At 37.8% G+C, this 23,935-nt stretch overlaps 1 protein-coding gene across 2 annotated transcripts in view; it reads right to left on the reverse strand.

The window, feature by feature from the left end:
- Positions 1-23,432, reverse strand: part of LOC116724585 (ephrin-A5b-like) — an 89,188-nt gene extending 65,756 nt beyond the window's left edge. Inside the window, exon 1 of one of the 2 annotated variants that reach the window (XM_032570358.1) lies at positions 22,850-23,432. In XM_032570358.1, coding sequence (XP_032426249.1) covers positions 22,850-22,974 — 125 coding nt within the window. In that variant the 5' untranslated portion in view covers positions 22,975-23,432. The remainder of the gene's footprint in view (positions 1-22,849) is intronic. The other variant, XM_032570357.1, reaches the window with a different exon arrangement.
- Positions 23,433-23,935: the final 503 nt, after the last annotated feature.

A 23,935-nucleotide genomic window follows, 5' to 3' on the forward strand; every position in this document is an offset into this window, starting at 1 on the left:
CACTATTACTTCAGGAGCAACCAAAAAAATAAAAAAATGTTACTTTTGTAATTTTTTAAATAACTTAAAAAATTCAACTGAATTCAAAAATACTTTTTACAAAGTATTCTACATCACAACGATCTTACTCTGAAAAATAAAATCCTAAAAATTCAATCAATTTTCTTCTACTGGAGTTGTAGAAATGACTGAAACAGAACAATTTTGGGATTTTGACAAAAGAAACTGAAAACGTAGATTGTATATATAAAAAAATTCAGCTGAATTTTTGAAGAATTTTCACCAATTTATTTAACTTTCTTGCAACTTTCTTGTTTATTTCTTCTAATTCTTCATACATGTTCACATAAAGCTGAAACTTTCTCATTTATTTTAGTAAATATTAAAAGTGATATAAAGTTCATTTAAGATTTTACATTTTGCACGGCTTATGCGAATGCCGTGACTTTACAGACAATTTTCACAAATAAAATGAAGTTTAATTGGATTTTTTTAAATTACTAGCAGGACTTCAGTTGAAAAGTTTGAGGAAAGTCTCAGTACTATCCCATAATAATAGACAAACAAAAATTGGAGTAATTCATAAAACTAAAAACTATTTTAATAGTTTTTTATTTGTGATTTTTTTTAAAACAGTTGAGTATTTTTAGAATATTAGCTCATCCTAATATTTAATGAATCGTAACATGATCTGAGCGTTTTTTCACTTAAAGCAGCAGAATTCGTGTTGACATTAAAAATCAGAATAAAATCGTATTTAGTGCAGAAGTTTCTTCCCAGGTGTGTTCAGGTGTTCAGGTGGTTTAATTTGAGATATTTCATATTCATGGCAGATATCTTGGAGTAAAATGACAGAAAGCTGATTTTCCCGTCCTCGTCGGAGCTCATAGTGACCAAACGTGTCAACACGCTGCTGCCACGGCAACACGCTGCTGCCGCGGCAACAGTTAATCACGTCGCATTAAACCAGCCTGGCCTCCTCCAGGCAGCAGCCATCATTATCTCCTCGCTGGCGCTTCTGGTGCAGGTTTGGTGATCCAGGTTTCCAGGGGCCAATCAGGGCACAGCTGCTTCACGCCTCATTGGCTGCCAAGCGACTACGAATCGTCCTGATTGGTTGGATCTCAACCTGTTTATTTTTGAAAAACAGTGGATTGAATTAGCGTTTTTCTGGCAGCAAACCAATTTGTGGACGACTTTGTGTTATTTAATCACTCATGATTTCGCATATTTGAACATTTTAAACAAATTTCAGGTGAAAATTGGCGCAGAGTAAAATGTGTGTCAACCACAAGCGTGCGGCTCGGTTGCTGGGCAAAGTTTGGAGCGGGCCGGCCTCCGTACGGCGATGACGTGGCGCCTCCAACCCCCCAGTGTATCGCGTGTCTAAAGCTCGACAGCAGCACTTCTGGAAGGAGACCATGTGACCCGGAGGAGCATCTCCAGCCTGATGCGTTTTTACGTTTTCCCTCTTCGATCAGATCTTCAACGGCGTGAAACCGAGGAAAAGTGACAGAAAGAGGCGACATTACAGCAGCAAACTCATATGAAACATTTACTTTGCTGCTCTATGTGGGTCAATAGATCAAGAATTTCATATCTTATAAAGTTTGAATGAAAAAATAATCACAGAATCTGAATTTCCACCAATTCTGTTCCATTTATTTTTAATATTTTTTCAATAGACTAAATTCATTTCATTTACTTCAGTTATTTTTCAATGTTACGTTAAATATTAAATATCTGTTTTTAAAAAATCAAAAAACCTAATTATAATCTTTAGCCCCGTGACATGTTGACATATAAAGGGCATTTTAAATAAAATCTACTATTTTTATTATTTATTATAATAATCTTTATTTTTTATAATTAAAGCAAACAGAAAATGGGATAAAAATAATAATTTTAGTTTATAGCACAAGAAGTTAAACTTCAACGATTTAAAATATGATCAAATATTTACAAATGACGCCAGTAAAAAATGATTTGTTAGCATTATTTATATTTTTTATTAGTTTTAACTAGTTCCCAAATTACATTTTTACTTATTAACTTAATTTATCATTTAAAGTTTTAGACCAAGATGTTAACATTTCATCATCAGTTAAAGAAAAGTTTAGTAAAATTACGCCATAGTGAAAAATAGTTTTCAAGTATTTTTCTTAGTTTGTTTTATAAACTTTATTACATATTTACTTATTTATTAACTTGATTTATTGTGTAAAGTTAAAGTCAACATCTCAACATCTATAAAAAATATAAAATGAAGTATTTACAAATTATGCCAGTGAAAAATTGTTCACTAGTATTATATTATTTTTCTTATTTTGTCTTATATCCATAATATTTTTACTTATTTATTAACCTGATTGATCATTTAGTTGTTATAATATTTTACTTTTTTTCTTGGCATTACCGTATAATAAAGTTTATAATCTGAACGTGTTTAATGACATTTAGTATGTTATGTATTACATGTAGTTTATTATTTTAAACTATTTTTTCAAAGTGAAATATAATTTATGTGCAGATATCTTTACTCCACTAGAAATCATTTAAAATATATTTTACAGGTTTTCTGTGCCTTTCGTTGTCGTCTATTGATCTGTCTGGTTTTTTGAAGTCAGACATTTTATACCAAAAACCATTAAAAAAAATCATAATCCTACCAATAATCATTTAACAAGCAGTTATGTGGGTCCATTTAGGAAGAAGAAGTGATTAGTGAACTTTCTGTGACCAGACTTTTGCTACTTACAGAAGTCCACTAAAACTTAATGTTCACCTCCATGCAGAGACAGAAATATGAGCAGCGAGCCATAAAGGTTTCTGATGGAAACCTAAGCAGCCGGCACACTCAGGAAACAAATAAAACATCTTTATGAGCTGGATTTTATGATCTTAATAGGCACACTCCCGGTCCAGCAGCCTCTAAGTGCTCCGCTTGGACAGCGCCGAGCTTTCCAGGCGACTTCAGACTTCAGCTACTGTCTGCCGAGACGAAGCTCTCCGCAACTTACTGTTTTCATTACGGAGAGCCGAGCACGACTCAAACTTTCTCTGCCTGCAATAAATTCTCATTAGAGACCGAACCGGGCTGCGATATTAAAGAGAGGAAGGAAAGTCACTGATGAAAAATACACATTAAAGGAGCCGGCAGCGAGTTTCTAATTGATTCTTCTCCACAAACTTTTAGCTAAAAGATGCTTAATAAACAAATCAACTGGCTCCTTATTGTTATTTGTAAAATAATCAACTTTTTTAGCTTTTTTTTTTTAGAGTTAAGTAACCAGATGAAACAATTTAGCAATAAATACAATAATAAAAAAATGAAAATTATTGTTTTTAAAAGGAGAAAAAATAAATAAAAATATGTGACTGAAGTTGATAAAAAAAATAGTAAAAATATCAAAATAAAAATAATAAAAATATTGAAAAATAATCAAATATGGAAAATTTTATTTTACTTTATTTTGAATATGATAGCATCATGATAGTTTGGTAAAATTATGAGAAACAAAATTATGATAATAAAAGTTACATCAAAAGTCAAATCATTCAAAAATATGAAATGAAGAAAATAAAAAATATTTCCTATTAAAAATATTATTTTTTAATCTAATACTGTAAAGCTAAACAATTGTGTATTAGTTTATAAATTTTTTTTAAATAAAAATACTTTTGAGCACTAGCCATGTGTCGCCCATTTGATTCTTTTAAATATATAAAAAATCAGTTTTCAGTTAAATGATCCAAACGGTGGAAATTACAACCTCATGACTGAGTTTATAACTTTTTAAGACGTAAAAACGTGTTTTTTTTTTAAAGCAGTAAACGTTTGTATGTTGTGAAATCTTTCCTCTCATTTGATCTCCTCCCTGCCGAGTCGCTCTGCGTCTCTGAAGCCATGAAGGCAGGTTATCTGACCTGCTCTCTTTTGTTAAGCCAGACAATACCGGCTTGTTGGGCCATTAGCTGCTCTTTGTCGTCGCTCATCTAGGTGTGATATCCACCATGTTGGCTCTGAAAACGCAAAATCGACCTAATGAATGCGAAACAAAGCTTGGTGACACAACCTGAGCTGCTGTGAAACTTAAAACCAGGAAAATAAAGGAGCAGAAGACAGTCATGAGGATGTAGTACTCTGCTCCTGTGGAGACGCCTGATTGGCCGAGGAGAGTGGGGTCGTGATTGGCCAAGATGGCTGACGAGTCGGCGACCTGTTACGCCAGATGCCCTCCTCTCGTCCCCTGCAATGTTTGCAGCCCGCCGCACGCGATCCCCCGCTCCGCCTGGCTGCACCCTCTCATCGCATTACTTCTGCTATTCTAACTCCTCCATCAATTATGCACTAGAATAACTCCGGGCCCTGATGGAGCCAAGACATGAGAGGAAGGAGGGGGGTCAACGGCGCGCGCGCGCTAGCGCTAATGCTAACACCGGCCGCCAACGTACGGCGGCGGCGGCGGCACCAGCATCACCATCAATGTGTTAGTAGGTCAGGGCAGGACTGGGACTGGGAAGACTGGGAATAAAACAAAGCAGAGGAGCTTTCCTGTAGCACAGCGGTGCTCAAAGTGCGGTTCAGGGGCCGAATGTGGCCCTTGGAATTAGTTTATGTGGCCCCTGAAAAATGGTGCAAATTTGGCCGTTCAGATGAAATGGACACTTTATGTTTTTGTTTTATTGTTGGATTTCCATATCAAGTTTATATCTTAGATGGAAAATGTACAACATTATTATTAGCATCATAGAGCACTAAAAAAACACAAAAACTTACAATAAATCTTACAAACAGAAACTATTTCTAGTCCAGTTCCCAGTGCAAATATCTTATCACTCTGAAAATTACACAAAAGTAACTTTAAAACAAGATATAGCAGCTTGTTTTAGTTCCTTAATATTGACTAAGACGTTTTGGTTCCATTTAACAGATTATGTCACTTTATAGCAAAACATTTTAAAAAGTTAAATTATCCACAACTATTTTAATAAATTATTGATTTAAAACAAGCTCTTATAAGTTAATTATAAGTGAAGTTGTCTTATTTGAAGTGTGCAGGGAAACTTGCAGTAGAAACTAAACCAACAATATTTGGTGGGATTTTGTGTTTTTGCAGCATTAAGTCAAACCAGAAACTTTTTACTCATCAACACGTTTTGGGCGAAACTCAACAAAGGTTGTAAAAGAAATGCATCATTTTTATAGCTGGAAATGAACCAAAAACAACCAAGAAACTGGAAAATAATTGGCCCAAAAGGTTAAATAGATGCAAACATTAATGTCATCCTGACTGTGGTTTCGGTAAAAATGCTCATTTTGGTCCCTCAGGATTTTAAAACTGGGGATTTTTGGCCCCTGGTGACAGAAGTTTGTCACCACCAAACTTTTCTAAGGAGCATAAAGAAAACTGGTGAAACCAACACAAATATGAGTCTCTACATTCAAATTTAGACCAAATTATACTCAATATTTCTTTTTGCTGAGTCGGTGATCCTAATTTATCATTCAAATTTACATGATGCAGAAATTGATCACTTTGCCAATAAATTTATGACGACGGCTGTGAACAAAACGTAACGTTTGTTTCTGGTTTCTCATCGTTACTGTATGATATTTTTATTATGTAAAGAACTTTGAACTGCCTTGTTTCTGAAATGTCCTAAACAAATCAACTGAATTGATTAAGCTGAACTACAGTTGGACCAAAACAATTTGTATAAACGTGTTTATTCATGCAAAGCAAAACTTGCTTCAATTTAACAGTTTAACATAATTTTACATTTGACTTAGTAGCTAAGGAACCTTATATTTTAGTTTTCTGATAATAAACTTTAGACAAATGAAACAGTTTTGAAAGGCAACAAATTTCAATATTTTCCCAAAATTCAACCAGAGATTTTGTAACGATGCCTGAGAAACGTTTCAATATTCAAGACTTCAGTCACTGATTCCTTAAACCGTTTTAGGTTTTCACAAATTTTGCTACTGAAATTGCTTCAAATTTGTAAACATATCGACGCAACATAAGAATTGTTTGAATTGTCCAACTTAAGACAAACAAGAGTCAAAAATAATAAAATCCCAATAAAATTGTAGCAAAATTCAGCCAAAAATGTCCAAAGTATGAAATGAGCAAGAGAGAGGAAACCGATAAAAACTCTCCAGATGCCAAAACTGAATGTTTTTATTTGTTATGTTGAGATTTAATAACATAATTTCAGTTTGTATAAAAGTTACTGTTTCCACAAACACCAAAATCTAAAATTTGAACAATTGGCGAATATTTATTTACATTTAGATACAAACTGACTTCTAATTTGCTTTTATTCGTAAACATTTACATTAAATGATGCCGATTCATGTCTGCTGTGTGTTGACAAGTAAATAAAGTTATAAATAAAATTCATAACTTTAGTGACTCCAGAGTAGTTTATTCTTTATTCTTTATACATTTGCATAAAAAGTTTACTAAACTGGAACTTTCTTCTATTCGCCATGAATTTTGTTCACTATTTTCATACACATTTAACATTGAACTGGATCCAACATAAAGTATTTATTGATACTTTTCATAAAAATTATTATCTTCATCTATGCTGTCAAACTGACTTTTCTGAATTTCCAATTAAACGGCAATAAATTCTAGCAAAAATTCACTAAAATAATCCATAATAATCTCAGAGATGAGAACCGATAAAACACTCAAAATAAATAAAAATAAAATAAAACTTTTATTAAATTGACCTTGGTTTGAAAAAGATCAACTTTAACCAGAATTAGGAAACTAAATATTGTCACTTGAAGGTTTTATTTTAGTAAAATCTAAATTTCTCAACAAATTATTTCACATTTGTAAAAACATTAAGGAAAAAATCTCACCACTTTTAAAAGTGGTGAGATTTATATGTCGTATTATTAAAATGTCTCTAACAGCTTAATAAATAGTTCATACAAAAATGTCAAGTTTACATCTAAATATTTAAATTAATTTTAGAAATGAGAACTGAAAACGTTGATCAAAAAGTAAAAGTAAATTTAAGGAAAGTTAAAGTTTTCTTCGGTATTTCATCCGTTTTTTTATTACTGTTGCAAAAATATTTAATTTTAAACCAAATTGTCAACAAAAGCAGATAAATCTTTTCTACTAAAAACAAAAATTATTAATACCGAAGCTGAGTAATGTTTAAGTAACTCAAATGATTTTAACTTGTAAATACCTAAAATAAAGAACGTTGAAGACGCTGTTTTGACTCAGTTTGACTTTCAGACACTAAAGACTGAACGGACGCCGCAGGTTTTTATCCTTCGTGATTTGGGTTATTTTTCTTATCAGGACAGATTAGGAAACGTTCATGTGACATCCTGCGAATCTTAACCTACTTTTATTCCCTCTACAAGATGGAGTCCAACCTGGAAAATGGCTGCCTGCGCTCCGCCGCAAGACGACAAAGGAAAAGCGAGAAGACGGAGATTTTCTGAGTCAGGGATTAAAATTAATGACCCGTTAAGTTTAAGCTGTCCAAAATAAATGTTATTAAAGTAATTCAGTCCAGGAGGGAATTTGTTTAAACGAAGGAGCAAATTTAAAAAAAAAAAAAAAAAAAAAAAAAAAGGAAAGTCGACCCTGGTGTTAAAGCCGTGACCTGGATTTCTCCTGGTTGCGTGTGAAGGTTTGTCGAAGCTCCATCGTGAGATCACAAACAGCTTTTTTTAATATTTCATGGGTCCCAGAGCACAAAGTGAGCAGAAACCCAACATGAGGAAACACATTTGGCTGCGGATCCACACGAAGGGCCCGGAGAGCCGCGCCAAGTTCAAGAAACAAACTGCTGATCGTTCAGATTTACTTTATCACTCTGAAAACAACAAGAAAAAATCGGTTCGTACCTGAGGAGAAACTCAAGACTGGGAACTAAAAGCTGCTTCCTCTGAGAGGTTCTGGTTTGCTTGGTTCGTCCCAGAGCTTTGTCACCCTGATTCATTAGGAAAGTAATGCACTCCCACATCAGCTTTTCCCGGTTCCCTCCAAGAAACACAAAAAGCTACAAGTCAGCAGCCATTAAACATCAGGAAACATCGTCCCAGCGAGAAGGTCTGCCTGCTTTTAGTTTCAGGCGTCGCTCCAAAGCCGCACTGACAAACACACGACGTCCAGAAAACCTTCACTCACACACTCGGGGCCCAAGCTGTCAAAATGATCAGGATTTTGCTTTCTAATCAAGCGGTAATTGTGAACGATGTGGCCCCCGGTTTTTCCCCATTACCTCCATTTTACTTGAACCAGATGAGACAGCAAAGATTTTCCCTCTCGGAGTGAAAAAACAGTGACGAATTGGACGCAGAATCGGTTAATTTTGAGGTCCAACATTAGACTCAACGACGCTTGAAAGAAAATATCTGTGTTCTGAATCATTCAGCAGTATTAAAAAACTCCTTGCCAATTTACTGTCTGTATTTTCAAGAGTAAGGGAGATAAACTGTGACAAAATCGTTAAAAAAAAGTACAACTCAGCTGCACATCATGTTCTCAAAACTTTGGATTGTGCTGTTGTTATTGATTGTGGATCTGATCCTGATTTAAAAACTGATATATTATGACCTCTGATCAAATCAACACAAGTAATCAACTCTGGCTGATGGGATTTATTAGTCATAAAACTACATTTCCTTAGAGCAGACTATAAAAACAAACTTTTACTAAACATCCATAAGTTGGGCAGGAATTACCTGATGGTTGATTCAAAATATTCCTTCACATATTGTTACTTTTTTTACTCCAAATAAATTAAAATTTATATTGGTACTTGCCAAGTTATTCTGCATTTTGAGTAAAACATAAGAAACTATTTTGAACTGTAAAATATCAAAACACCTGAAAATGAAAACCTGATTGTAATGGATCAAATCTGACATCTGCTCCTTTATGTAGTAAAATATCTAAAGCAGCTGCTTCCAACGTTACTTGGCTCATTTTCGTTCTCTAATTAGAAGAATATGAAATCTATTTTCAAATCTGTGAATTCATAAATCATTTAGAATTAAATGTAAACAAATACGAACCTCACAGCCAAACACAAACCCAAATAACGGCAGGTGGAAATTAAAGTATTGTCTGTAGTATTGTGTCATAGTGCATTGATCCTTTATACCTAAAGTTGTTGTTTATAAAATTCATATGTAAATAACTTCCAGTTGATGGTGGCATGAAAAGTCACCAAGATGGGTAAAAATCAGGAGCTGTTTTTATCCAACTGTTGCAAATTTGGAGCAAATTTTTTTAATTTCACAGAAGATAAAATGTGAATCAGCTGTTTTTCCAGCTGCTGGTGAATCAACCAGGCTACACACACCGAGTGTTTATGTCAGATGGTGACGCTGCGATAAACAGAAAAATGTTCACTACATCAGAATTTACTCAGCAAACATTTTTCCATTTAACCTTCAGCGCATTAACTGGTTTTCAGGAAAGTCAAAACTTTCCACAAACATAAAAACTTTCATGCGAATTGGAGAACTTTTCCAGTTTTACACGTTTCCATCAACCCTAGCTAACGTTTAATTATACAAAACTTCCTGTGGCGAAAGACGAGCTGCTTTTAGAGAGTCGAACCAAAACTTTAACTGTATGAAATGGCAAAGGAGCAAATGTCAAGATCAGTTACCTATAAAACGTTTTCTTGATAGATTGAACGGCTTGTAAGGAGCAAATGACAAAAAGTTTAACTTTCATGGATTATAGAAAGTGCCATTTTGGGTCACTTACCAAAAGACACACTTTGTTGATGCACATCCTTATAGCCCAGTTGTGTAAAAGTGCACCTTTGTGATGGCTCCTAATTGGTAAATGACGTAAAATGGAACTTTCTTGACGTATAGAAAGTGTCATTTTGGGTAATATGCCAAAAACAAAACTGTTTTTCATGCACATCCTTATAGCCCAGTTGCATAAATGTGCGTCTTTAAGGTATTGTCATAGAGAAGTGACCGATAAAGACAACTTGATGCATCGAAGGGATTCTTATTGGTAAATGGTGTAAAAATTAACTTTTTTTAATGTATGGAAGGTGTCATTCTGGGTAATATACCAAAAAAAGACACTTTCTATTTATATATCCTTGTAGCCCAGTTGCACCTCTGAAGGTGTCATCGTAGGGTAGTGACTTGATGCAAAGAATGGGTCCTTATTGGTTAATGTTTTAAAGGAGAACTTTCTTGATTTCTTGGAAGGTGCCATTTTGGGTAATATACCAAAAAAAAGACACTTTTTTGATGCATATTCTTACAGCCCAGTTGTATAAAGGTACATCTTGGTGATGCATTTAAGGTGTCATCATAGAATAGTGACCAATAAAAAACAACTTCTTGATGTATTGAAGGGTCTTTGCACCTTCTTGATGCACCAGATTGGACCTTATTGGTAAATGAATTGGTAAGGGGGAACTTTCATTATGTACTGAAGGTGTCATTTTGGGTCACTTACCAAAAAACACACTTCTTTATGCATATCTTACAGCTCAGTTTAGTAAAAGTGCAGATTTAAGGCGTCATCACAGGGCAGTGACCTTTACAGAAAACGTCTTGGTGTATTGAAAGTCTCCTTGTAGCTCGGTTACCTGTAAGAAAACCTTCATGCATCAAGAAGACTGAAAGAGTCTCAGCTCAAGTTTTAGATTAGATTTAGTGGGGATTAAAGAGGAACTGTTGGGATGGATGAGCCCCCAGCCGCCTATCTTTGATGCTTAGTAATGCCCTGCAAACAGCATCAGCTGTGGCCAGTCTGTTAGCAGCTTAGTGGCTCTTTAGGACCTTTTTGGAAGCACTTTTCAGAGGCTTTCCTGCAGTCATTAGGAGCTAAGGCTGATTAATGTGAATGGTCAGGCAGGGCTTGGCTTTCTGAGTGAGGAACAGAGAGGGGTGAAGGGTCCCACAGGAAGTGTTTTGTGTCTCCACACAAAGGGAAGACTGACCTCTTAAGCCCCTTAGAGCCTCTTTGCTAATACCCTCACCGGTGCCTACAAAGACACAGGGGATGCCATTTCACCACTCGCATTTAACAGAGTACACACACACACACACACACACAAAGAAGCCCCCACTAAGATTAAAACGGCAGGAAAAAGTGAAGCTCTGTGCAGCGGGGTGAGACCGGCAGAGATTAGACCTGAAGAAGCCAAACTGTTTCACATCTGGACACAACGGATCGGATCGAGGCTTTGTTTTCTCAATTCAGACACTTTCCAGCTCTCTGTGGCAACTTCTTTCAAATTCCAGAAATCGAACTCAAACGTGTCCTTGGAAACTTTGATGAATTTGCTCAACAAACATTTTTGTGTGCAGAGGTTTTAGAAGTTTGAACCAAATTTGGAGGCATTCTCAGATGCTGTATTCAACATCAAAGATTAGAAGTAATTTTATATATTTTTTACAGTCTAGTGTAGAAAACATTGATTTATTGCTTTAATAAGTAACATCTACCAGTGGGAGTTTCACTTAAGGGCTGGTTTAGTTTGATCAGGCATCATAATGTCTCAGATATTATGAGTCCAAATGGAGATCCAAACCACAACAAATGGAAGCAGGGAAATATAAAGTCTTGAGAGGATAATATCCAGCTAAATGAAATCCGAGATTTAATATTATAATTCATTATTCATTATAAAAACAAATTAAAAATACCAGCGAAGAGACTCAAAGTCTCTGGTAACTTTAAATCCAATAAATTCAGTTATAATCCATAAATAACCTCTTATTACAGAGAATGTGCTTTCTGGATGCTTTTCATATTAAAACTCTCCTCTGCAAATTTGGGAACTGATATTTTCAACTTCTGCTAGTTAGCTTGAGAGTTTAGTTTAGGTAGTTAATTGAACTCGTTAGTTTCCTGCAGCAGATTATTAGTATTATATTAGAAATAGTAAACATATTGGTGACGGCTGTTGCTAGCTCTGTTGGTTAATGTTAGCTGCCCTTGTAGAAAGCCTGACAGAATGACTGTTTATTTTAATATTAGCACCGTTAGCATTCATAAGCTAGTGAATGCTGTTCTCAGGTCTAAACGTTAACTGAGCTAACTAATGTCTATTTCACCATTTGCACTAAAATAAACATTATATTAATGTTATCTGTTAGCGTTAGCATCGTTAGCACTCATATGCTAAGAAATGCTGTTCTAAAATCTAAATGTGACTATTTAAATACTACTAATAAAGATTAACTAATCTTTAATTTAACATTAATTATATTATTTACCACTAACATAACAATAAACTAGATATTAAAGTTATTAACGTCGGTATTTGATCTTTTTTTTCTTAACGTTAGCGCTCACATGCTAGTATGCTGAGTTTTGCTAGTTAATGTTTAGCGCTAACGTTTGGTAGGTTATTACATTTTTTGCTGAAATACTTTGAACTAGAAAATGACAATATTTTTTCATTCAGATTAATTTGTTTACCATTAAATCTGGATTATTCACACTCTTCATGTTGTTTTATTTAAATAAATAACCTCCAAGTCATTTCTTAGACATCTAATTATTTGCAATGTTCTTCTGTGTTTTACGTTTAATTAAAACCCAATTTAAGACCAAATTTAGACCAAAACGTCCCACCTTATAATCATATTAAACCACTTTTAAGAATCTTTATTAGTTTGTTTTGTCTTTTGTCACACAGCCACTGGGAAATAAACTGACTTAATTTGTCATTTCTGTGAGTAATTATTCTTTTTATTTCATTTTTGACAGATACAGCATGTTTTTTTAGTGTGAAACCAGTTAAAAACCCAATAAAATTAAACAGTAAGAAATTGTTTTGGTTGTTAACGTGTCCACAGAGCTGCTGCAGCGCCACAAACTGCAGCAATAAAAGCTGCCATTCTTATTAGCAGTCAGTCGTTTCTGTCAATCACCGGCTGGCAGCCTCGGGCCTTTTGCCTTATTAGTCAGAGCATGAAGGGTGTGTGGAGGTCGGGGGGCGGGGAGGTCGCAGGCGGCTAACCTCTGGGGGGCGGGGGGTGTTGGGTGTCGCCTCATGACGACCGCCTCCCCTCCGCTGCAGAAAGCCAAGTGTGAAATTCACAGCTTACCTGACCAGAAAGTGGAGTCTCTGAGTGGATTATGTCGGGTAAAACTGATCGGCAACGTGACAACAGGAAGTGTGGCGAAGGAGGCATGATGCTGCGGGCTGCTGTAATGAAACGGGAGATAAGGCGGCGCTCTGCCTCTGTTTATTGGCGGTTTGTGAAGCGCTCGGTTGCAGGAAATCACATTCACTCCGCTCCCTTTGATGCCTCTGGAGATTGACGCTTCCTGCGGGTGGAAACACGGATTGTGACCCCACCTCCAGGCTCCTGGGCCCGGACGACTCGGGTTGCTGCCTCTCCTCACGGAGAAGCTTCCTACGGTTTTCTCATCGCAGCTGCAGCCTTCGTTGTGTTTTCTCTGGGTTTCATGTCAACAAACACAAAGTAGTAGAAAATTCTCCCAAATACAATCCAGAAAAACTGGGTCGTCCATTTGCAGTTACAGTTTAGAATCACAATTTGCTTCAGTTACGAGTCTTGCCACACATTCTCAGTCCTGACTTGGACTAGACCATTCATAAACATGAAGATGGATTGATCTGAACCGTTCAGTTCAACTCCTTTTGTGTGTTTAGAAGACAAAACTCCAAATGGGTCTTAACTCTTTTCCATTTTCTGTTTTTCTTCCAGGATTGACCCAGTTTAGCTCCATTCAGCTAATCAATGAGATGAATGGATCAATTTAACCCTGTAGAGGGCGATATACCAAAATGTACCACATGGTGTCATTGACACATGGTGGGTATAAACATGGTTGAATTTAGCACTATAGCTTCTGCTAAATATCATAATGGTATGGTACATTAGCTTCTGCTAAATACCGTGTTGATGTAGCTCTTCAGCCTTAGATTTAGCTAAATAACACATTGGTTTAGCATTTCAGTCTCAGGTTCTGCTAAATACCATGTTGGTAAAGCGCATTAGCATTAGTTTATGCTAAATACCATGTTAATGTAGCACATTAGCTTCCAGTAAATGCCATGTTGGTGTAGCGCTTTAACATTAGCTTCAGCTAGTATAGCACATTAGCAATAGCTTCTCCTACATACCATGTTGGTTTAGTGCATTAGTGCTAGCGCAGCTAAAGCTCATGATTAGTGATTTAGGGTTAGCGCTGCTAACCTTTTAGATAGTTGTGTTCACCACTGATATAAATATAAATATGGCACCAAAACTGGTTCCAGTCCTTTTAACTACGGTTCTGGGTTCCAGAGTAAAAGGAGCTACATGCAAATGCCTGCCTCACTTTTCAGATTTTCCTTTTTATTTTTTAAAAAGGAAGCTTTGTGTTTGACTCTGACATGAAATCAGAGTCAAACATTAAAGTTTGCGGTTTTATTGCTAAAATATTAAAGATATTCCTCCTGTGGCAGGAGGAGGCGGCGCCACGGGCCGCTGACTCCACGGCGAACAATGGCGCGCTTTGAGCCGCGCCGGCGTTGGGAGAAACCTCGCGGTCCCGAGTCCCAGTCAATATTTGGACGTGGTCGGCTCTTTTTACTCACTTTTTTGTGTCCGTTTCTTAATCCAAGCGGAACCGAGCGGCGGGGAGCCGGGAAAAGGCTGAGAGGGGAAAGCGAGGGTAAACAGTGGGAACAATGCAAATGGGGCTGCTCACAATGCCGCTGGGAAACTATCACAACCCGGCGCGAAGAAAACACAGCGTCCAGTCTCACAGCGGAGATTAAAAAGAGAGCGGAGGAGCAGAGGTCAATGTGGGAGGAATCTGAATCATCTCAAAGGACTTTTCTGTAAAGATACAAATATTTTAGCGATTCCGATTTTTAGAGTCACGATCCGATTCAGAAACAATTTTTCTGTTCAAACGGAAATTACATCATTTTATCTTTAAACAAAAATAGATTTGTGCATAAAACTAACATCAGCTGCTATGGCAACAAGCCTGCGCAGAAAAACGGAGAAAACGAGAGATTTTCAGTTCTTCAATGGTTTTTCTGCATTTTCTTTAGACATTAGTTCTGCAGCAGAACGTTATTGTTTACATCTACGATACGCGTTAATTCAGTCTGTATTTACTTAACAGGTTTGTTGCTACTTGTGTGCAGAGTTGGGTAGAAAATAGTTACATTTACATGAGTAACTTTTTGAAAGGATGTAAGTTCAGGAGTATTTTTACTCCTTAATATGAGTCATTTTATTATGAAGTATTTCTGCTCTTACTTGAGTAAAAGTTCTGAGTTTTCTACCCACTGAATGAAAAACAAACATGTTTTAACCAAAGATTCACACACCTGCAGTTTCTGTTAAAGTTTAATAAGTTTTTTATTGAAAGAAACGGATTTGGAAAAAAAAAATTTATCCTGATTTTGTTACTTATATGAATTATTGTCATTTTGGTCCTTAAAATACCAAAATTTCCACTTAAATTTATATTTTGGTCCATCTGATGATGTAATTTTTAAATATGAAATGATTGATAATTTGACCAGTTATTCAGTAATTGATACTTTTTACTCTTACCTGAGTATCATTTCTGGATATTCTACTTGTATGAATGTTTATTGGAGTCGTTCTCCTTTAGATGATGTTGATTTCTGCTGCTACCAAATCAGATCATTTCCATTTTAATTGTTTGGCAGAAAGAACAACTGCATGTATATTTATATTTCAAGCTAACAAAGTTAGCCGTAGCGATTGATCAGATTGTTTTTTTTTTTAAATCGATCGACAAACAGCAACCTGAGGAGATTCCTTAATTGTCTTGAGGAGGAATATGTTGCATCTGCTGCGGGAAGCTCTGGTTGGGAATTATCAGGGATTAAAGGAGACCCCCGGGGTGACGCTGCGCTCTCTCTCCCCCCAGCTGTCCGGGCCGCGGTCCCACCCAGCGAGCCTCTTTCATGACGGAGCCGGTATCAGTTTCCATGGCTGCGGAGACACAAACAGCCAGCGAGATTAGGGAAGGAACTCCGGCCCCGATTCTCCGCTGATCCGCCTATCAGCAACAAATAAACACCTTGGGCAACAGGCAGCGGCTGCGAGCGGACCATATGGACCCGGGTGGGCTCTAATGAAGCAGCTAAAGAGCTGCTGAGCGGGGAATTCACTAATGGCTGCCTGTCAGAGCAGCAGTAAATACCCGACTCTTACACTTTACTCCGCCGTTTGGGTTTCCAACGCGGCTGACGGCGAACATATGGGGCTCGTTTCACTTTCCGCCTGGAAAAAGCTGCACTTTGTGTTTTTCCTGGTTGGATTTCTGGGGCTAATTTCCTTCTGGTGCCACTTTCCAGTTGAGCCCATTGAGAGTGGGATTTGTAATTTGTCCCACGACTGTTACTAATAATCTACAGATTAAAGGCAACATGCTTCACGAAGCTCCGTCCAGATCCCGACTTTACTTCAGTCAATATTTATTCTGGTCCGTCCAACGGAAACGTCACTAATACTTAATAGAAGCTGAACATCTGCAGGCAAGTTTAACCCAGAGATCAGGCAGAGGAGTCAGAGTCAGTTCATCAGGTGATGAATGTAGAGAAAACAGGATTCAGTCAAACTTCTGGAACGTCTTCATAAAGATGCAGATGATTTTCCTGCATATTTATTAAACAACAATAAGATCTATAAACACCAGCAGGACTTATGGGAACTAGATGGATTTATAGGAACCAACTGGATGAATCAATGCCAGCCTGATTTAAAAACATCACCAGTAACATCAACACTACGGGTGCACTGATTTATTGGAACCGAAAAATCGGCGCCGATTTCCTTAACTTTGGGAGATCTGTGATCGGGTGATTTTTACATGTGAAGCAGATCTTATTGACCTCTGCAAAGGTCTAAAAATCAAAAACTGTGGTTTTCTTTTCTGGTGAGAGAGAAGTTTGACTGATAAACCGGCCGATCAGCTCATCTCTGCACATTTACAGTTAACAATAGTTGCCCCATTGCTGCCAATTCAGCAACTTTCTTCATATATTGAGCAACATTACAGACAAAAAAATGTTATCAGCCAAAATCGGAATCGGTAAGTTAAGCTTTTTAAGAGATCGATAATCAGTGATCAGCCAGAAAACTGCAATCGGTCGCCGCTAATCATAATGGTTTAGAATCAGATTCAGTTTTATTCACCAACTTTTGTCCAAATAAAAGAGGAATTTGACTTTTTCTGATCGTTTTATTTTGAATTCAGCTGAACGCAGATCGTCCAGTGGCCACAACGATCTCCGGTAATTCCCTTCGTTTTCTGTTTTTTATATATAAATGTTTTATATATATACATATATCTGTATTTTATATATCAATATTGTGGTTGTTAGTTTGATGGTATCCAAGTACTGTAACCAGTTTGGCTATAAAACATCTTTTAAACTGCTAACCTTTAGCAATAACACGTTTATGGAGATGTGAAGATTATGAGGAGCATTTGATTTAACATCAAAGAAACGCTGAAGTTTGAATTTAGAAACAAAAATCTGCTTAAATAAAGATTATAGTTCATTTAAACAGCAAAATGGGCTCAAATGAAACTGATTTTCCAACTATTTCTTAGTTTTGTTCAGCAGAAACTCAACACTCATGTTTGGAGGTTTGGACTGAAGGTTTTACTGTTACAGTGATAAAAGTGATGATAGGAATTATTTATTACTCCTTTTTTATGTGACTGTGTGAATGTGACTGCAGGCACAAACACAAACGCAAATAAATCCATTTGTAATATGATTCTTTAGGACACCAGTCACATAAAACGTGATTTGTGTCTAAACTGCTCACAGTAACTGCTTTTAATCATATTTTCAGACTTATTGACGTATCGATGCTCTCAATGAATAAACAGTGGAGAAAATAGAAAACTAAAAATCCCAGGCAGTTCTGGGAGGATTAAGACAATAAGTGGAATTTGATCAATCAAAATTATTATCACGATAAATGATAAACGATACAATAAAAACACGATACAATAAAAACACGCCTCTAGTTTACAATAGATCTATTTATTCTGCTTTAATCAAACTTTAGAAAGTCCAAAAAAGTAAACTGGTTCAGTTTGAATGTATATGTGAACGCCAAGCAGGAAGTGGACTACAGTCCTGGGCATTATGGGTAAATACAACCAAAACCAACCTGCTAGCCCAGCGCTACCAGTAGAAATATCTCGTGGTTTTTTAGCAAAGATAAACAAGAAATCCTACAATTTCTAAAATTTGGCGCCTCTTCATTTATGTTTGTATTTTGTGAAGACGACAGTTGCGCTCAGTGTCGTTTTCAGAGGTTTTTGTGTCGTTTCCTTCAGTAATTCTTGATGCAGCGCCCCCACAGGCCAGGAGGGGAACCGGTTTGGTTGGTTTGACAGTGCAGAGTGAAAATGTAACAAATTTAGCCATTTTGTCCCCCAGTCAAACCAAAACTACCAAACTTTCAGGTGTGAAAACACCCAAACTGAAGTAACTGACCAGAAACCGAAAACCTGAAGGTTTTTGCTTCAAATCCTTCCCATCGGCGCGGGAACGTTTTCTCTCTCTGTGATCAAAGCTTTACTGAAGAGAGCTCATGTTTATCTAAATTACAGAAGGAATCCTTTCAGCTTCTTTAAAACAATAGGGTGGGGAGGGACGGAGGGAAGGCATGAAAATGTCAATGCATTTCCATTTTTCACGACTCAGTTCCCATTTCAATTCCAGAGTTCCTGTTGGGGGATTTCATGAAAGGCTGAGTGTGGACAGCCGGTTCTCCTCCACCACAGAGAAGAAGAAGAAGAAGAAAAATAAGAATCAGGAGAAGAAGAGTTTGGGGTGCGTAGGGGAAAAGTGTTGCAGCAGGTTCCTACAGCGACTGGAGCTGCATTAAGCAGCGGGGAACGCAGCGCAGGTCAGAGGGGCCCTCGCTGCTTCCAGCATGGCCCTCGTTTACATCATACAGCTTCAAAGTCATGAATGAGAAAAGGGAAAAAGTCATTTGGAGTTACTCATTTATTCGCCCTCCATTCTGGAGGGGACAAAGCCCAGGCGGGGCGCCGCGCCGGGGCCCCGCGACGCCCCGTTTCTGACCCTGACAACGGCCCCCTCTGCGCCGCTTAACCCGCGCCGCGCCTGGTTACTGCCGAGCGTGTGACCCCGGCATGTGGAGCTCCCGCAGGGTGCGGGAGGAGGGAGCGCAGGGCAACCCAGAAACAAGACTTGGCCGCTGGGAAGAGTTTCAACGCCAGGAAAAAGTAGAGAAACGAAGGACCTGAAGTCAATCTGATGGTAAATGTAACAGTTCACCTCCAGGACAACAAATGGATGAAAATAAAACGATGTGCTAGGTCAGCATGAATACGTTACAGAGAGTTATAATGACGGTTTGATCCCTCAGAACCGGGTTTTCACAGTTATTTTTACTGACGCCTTAATGGATTTTAAAGAAGAAAAAATAATTCACGTTTTTGTGTTTCTAAAAACGACTCAACAAAAAAAAAACACCCTGATGTTTATTAATTTCTGGAAAATGAGTTGCTTCAAAAACCTATTGAATGCAATGCCACAAATCAGCAGCCACCGTTACCTAGCAACCCCAGGTGAATTCCAACATGTTTGGTCGGCTGGTTTTATGGCTGAAAGATGTAATATGGAGCGAAGTGTTAAAACAAGCCTGACATAATGTTAGGTCAGTTATGTTAAGGGAAAAGTAAACATTGATTTAAACGGCTACATTTAAAGTTGAAAACAGCCTTTACTAGGTTTAAAGTAAACTTATTTTAATGTTTATGGTAAATTAAACAGTTTGCTCAGGTAAAACTTAGCACTGAGAACAGAATTTATTAAGCCTGGTAAAAACCAGCCTCTTGTTCGGCCAGATTGTTTGGACTCTCCAGCTGTTGAGAAACATTTTTTTTCCTGGATTTTTTTCCATCGTTTGGCCGTAACATATGGAACCCACCAGTTCGATGCTATGAAGCTTAGCAGAAATTTCCTCTGCTGTAAACAACCGAGTGGAACAAGATGGCTGTTAAATGGCCGACATGGTCTGATCGGCTTCGTTCTCTTCCTCCACCACCGCTGCTAAACGTACCACTAAAACAAAATCCTCAAACGGTGCAGAAAATCAATGTCATTATTCACAGCTTCTCCTTCTGTTCCTGTTGGCCCGTTTGAAATTCTACCAAAGGGAATCCAAGTGAAATGGAGAAAGTCCAGACTGAGCACTGACGGGAGATGAGAATCAAAGAAAACTGTGTAGGAAGACAACGGCCAACGCTACGCCAAACAAGACAAAATTACTTTTCTTTTTTTAAAACACAGAAAATACAGACAAGGACAAAATGATGTTGGTCATAATTTTCAGTTTTCTAATATTCAGTTTATCACCCCGACTAGCATGTGGTCTGGGAGTTTCCATTTATTTTAGAATTGCAAAAACAAATTTAGCTAAATGAAAATACACCAATTTAGTTTTTTGATCAAACGTTTTTGCCATTAGAATGATGGGGTTTTTTTTTTTTTGCTTAACTGAAATTGTTTTTTTCCCGTAAAACTGCAACGGAAACACTTTTTTCGCATCACGAGTCCTGATCAACAACCAGATGTTACTACTGTCAGAAACGACAAAGCAGACGACAGGAAGTGGTTGGAGGATGATGATGGCACCTCTTTTATGACATTGTGGGAACAAACGTATTCGCGCTGTGTCTCTTAGTTAATGGAAAAACATCAAAATTGTGTTTTTTCCACAATAGCGGAACGTCGATAAAGTTTTACACACATTTGTAATGGAAAAGCAGCAACAGAAACAGCTTTTTATTGAGGGCCAACGGGAAGAAAAACGCTGATTTAACCCCAAACGTCTGCAGAAACACACACACACACCCACAAGTACACACCCACACACACACACACACCCCTGCTCCCACAGTCACTGTGATTTTGGTGAAACGCCAAACATGTGGCACTGACTCATGAGGGGAGGCGGCCTGCAGCTCGCAGCACCAGATATGTCACTCTATCGCACAATCTTAAGCCTTTCGGTCAACAAGCATAAAAATTCTCAAATCAAAGCAGAAACTTTGAAGCAAATGATAATCAGACTCATAAAGCCTCCAAACAGCAGCTTTAAAAAACTCCAGCATGGAAAAATCCATCGGTGTGTGAAGCTGGCAGCTCAGATCCAACTGCAAATTATCCAGTAAGGCCACATCCATCCATCAACACAAACACACCGACTGCAGACGGCAGAAACATCACACTGCTGCTGCCAGGACTGGATAACTCACTGCTTTCCAGGGAAACACTTAAACTGGTCAAACTGGTCCACACTGATTATAGGTTCAATGAAAAACACATTCATGATCCGTGAAACGTTTATTTTATGAGTAAAATGCAAAAAATACGAACATTTTGCACCAGAACCAGCCTGCATTGGGTCAAACATGATTGGAATTGAATATAAACTCTTAAACTGGTCAAACCTGGACTCATTAATTCCACATTCATTATTAAAAAGCATTTAAAGCGCTTATTTTATGACAAAATTAGGAAGTACATATTCATTAAATTCTATAACCAGCCTATATTCAGTCAAACCTGCTTCAAATTGTTTCACACAAATTAGAGACAACAAGAAAATTCACAAAATGTTGCATTTTAATTATTATTTTTCCATTATTAAACTTTAAATTGGGGTTGAATCTTAAAACTTTAATATAAACGTTTGGTCGAGTTATATTACAGGTTTTAGTTTATGATATTTTTACGTGTTGTAGCGTCCAAACTGAAAATCTAAATGATTCCACGGATGTTTCCTAACACAGTTTATGATCTAGAAAACTTTTATTTTATTGGTAAGAATCTGGAAAACCTTGAAATTCTTGTTTCTTTCTGTATTTACGCAACATTAACGATGAAAGTTGGATTAATTTACTGCACAATGGAGATGAACCAATCAAAAACAGTCAATAAAATAATTTTAATTTAAAAATATCATCATTAACTGCATATAAACAAACCAACCAACCCACTGTGGTCAAGTTTAATTAGAAACATTATAATAAATATTTTTCATTCTTCCTTTTCCATCTGATTCCTGCCTCAGTCACAGAAACTTCTCTTCATTTCTTCTGTTTTCTGCTTTATAATCGTGTAAAAATCGGTGCCACCGGAAAACTGATCAGTGCGTCTCTGCTTCACAGAAAGAAAAGAGTTTAATGCTTCATGTATGAAAGCATTGGAAACACTTTTTCACGGATCGTAAACTGGGTTTTATAGAACTTGACTTGAATGCAGAATAAATTGGTCCAATTTTGACAATTGCTTCAATCCAAAGTGGCTTTAATGCAATAAAAATGAAATTTTCCTCAATTTCTAAATGTGTTGTAAAGAGTTTGTAATTAAGAACTGACTCACTTTCACACCAGAGAATGTTGGTTTCTTAAGCTATTCTCAACCTAAACCATTAAATTGTGACATTTTTTGGTTATTTATTCTTGGAAGTAAAATAATAAATAATTTTTTATAAAAGAGCTTTAAGAAAAAGGGAAATAATTCAGTCCAGGTTTGACAGTTAATGCAGAAGCAGCGCTGAAAATGTTCTATTTTTAGTGTTTTCACCACTGAAATAAAGGTTCCATGAAATTTAAAATGTGTTTTTCAGAATCTGTGATCAGTGCAGAATGATCCGGTCCCGGTTCGGTCGGTCAAACGGATCCAGATCCCGAACCGGAGCGGATCAAAGTTGCTGCAGAGTCCCTTAAAACGCGGTGAAATGGCCCTTTAGTGAAAGTTGAGCGCCGCGCCGGGGACTCCCGGTTCGGTTCGGGACACTTACTTTGGGTTGGTCCGGTTCCAGAAGACAGCGTAGCGGTCCGACACCACCTTGGACGCCGGGTCCTGGCCGAACACGCACATCCCAATAATGAGGATGAGGAACAGGATCATGTCCACCTGCGGCATGTCTGCGCTGGGCTGAGGTCCGGTTCTGGTTCTGGTTCTGGTCCTGGTCCTGGTCCTGGTTCTGCTGCGGAGCGTTAACTCAGCCTCCTTCTGCGTGTATCTGTTTGCTTTCTGTTAAATCAGCAGATCTCGGCTCGGTTCCGTTCGGCGTAACTCCGGGTTCAGCTGTCGGACCGACGAGGCGCACATGGAGCGCCGCTGCTCGGCGGTCCGGAGGCTTCAGGGCGGCCGAGGAGGGTCGGCTGTCTCCGGATCCGGGCTGAACTCCGAGCCGCTCCTGGTCCCGGCGTCTTGACGCGAAAAGAGTGAAGCGAGGCGGAAAGAAAACAACAGAATGACGCACGGGGTCTGCGCCAGGAGCGCACAGGACGCGGCTGCTCTCGGGTCTAAGTGAAGGAGAACCAAGTCAGCAGCGCTGTGGCTGCCGCTGCCATGCTCTCCACCGGACCAACCCCCTCCCTCTCTCTCTCTCTCTCTCTCTCTCTCTCTCTCTCTCTCTCTCTCTCTCTCTCTCTCTCTCCCTTTCTCTCTCTTTTCCTCCCTCTCCCTCTTTCTCTCCCTCTCTCTCCCCCGGACTCCCTCCTACCCGCCAGCCGCCGCACGCTGGAAGAAATGTTCTCCTCCTCAACTCAAACTGTTGAGTCTTCAGGCTCATTTTCCACAGCAACCGAGAACAAATCCGTCCGTCTGATTCCTCTACAGCAGCAGCTTTCCTGCTGAAATATGGAAAAAATGTTGAAAGGTTATATGGAAGGTCAGAAAGGACAAAATTATATAAGTATATCAATTTAATAAATGTTTGCCATTTACATATATCATCAAATCTTTAAAACAAATATATCAGCAACATTCCTGCTGATGTCAGGACAAAAATAAAAGGAATTATGGAAGATCAGAAAGGACTAAATTAAATAAATTAAACTTTCATAAAATACAGAAATATTGAATGGAATTTATTGCG

Source organism: Xiphophorus hellerii, chromosome 8 (assembly GCF_003331165.1).
Source record: "Xiphophorus hellerii strain 12219 chromosome 8, Xiphophorus_hellerii-4.1, whole genome shotgun sequence".
NCBI lineage: Eukaryota > Metazoa > Chordata > Actinopteri > Cyprinodontiformes > Poeciliidae > Xiphophorus > Xiphophorus hellerii.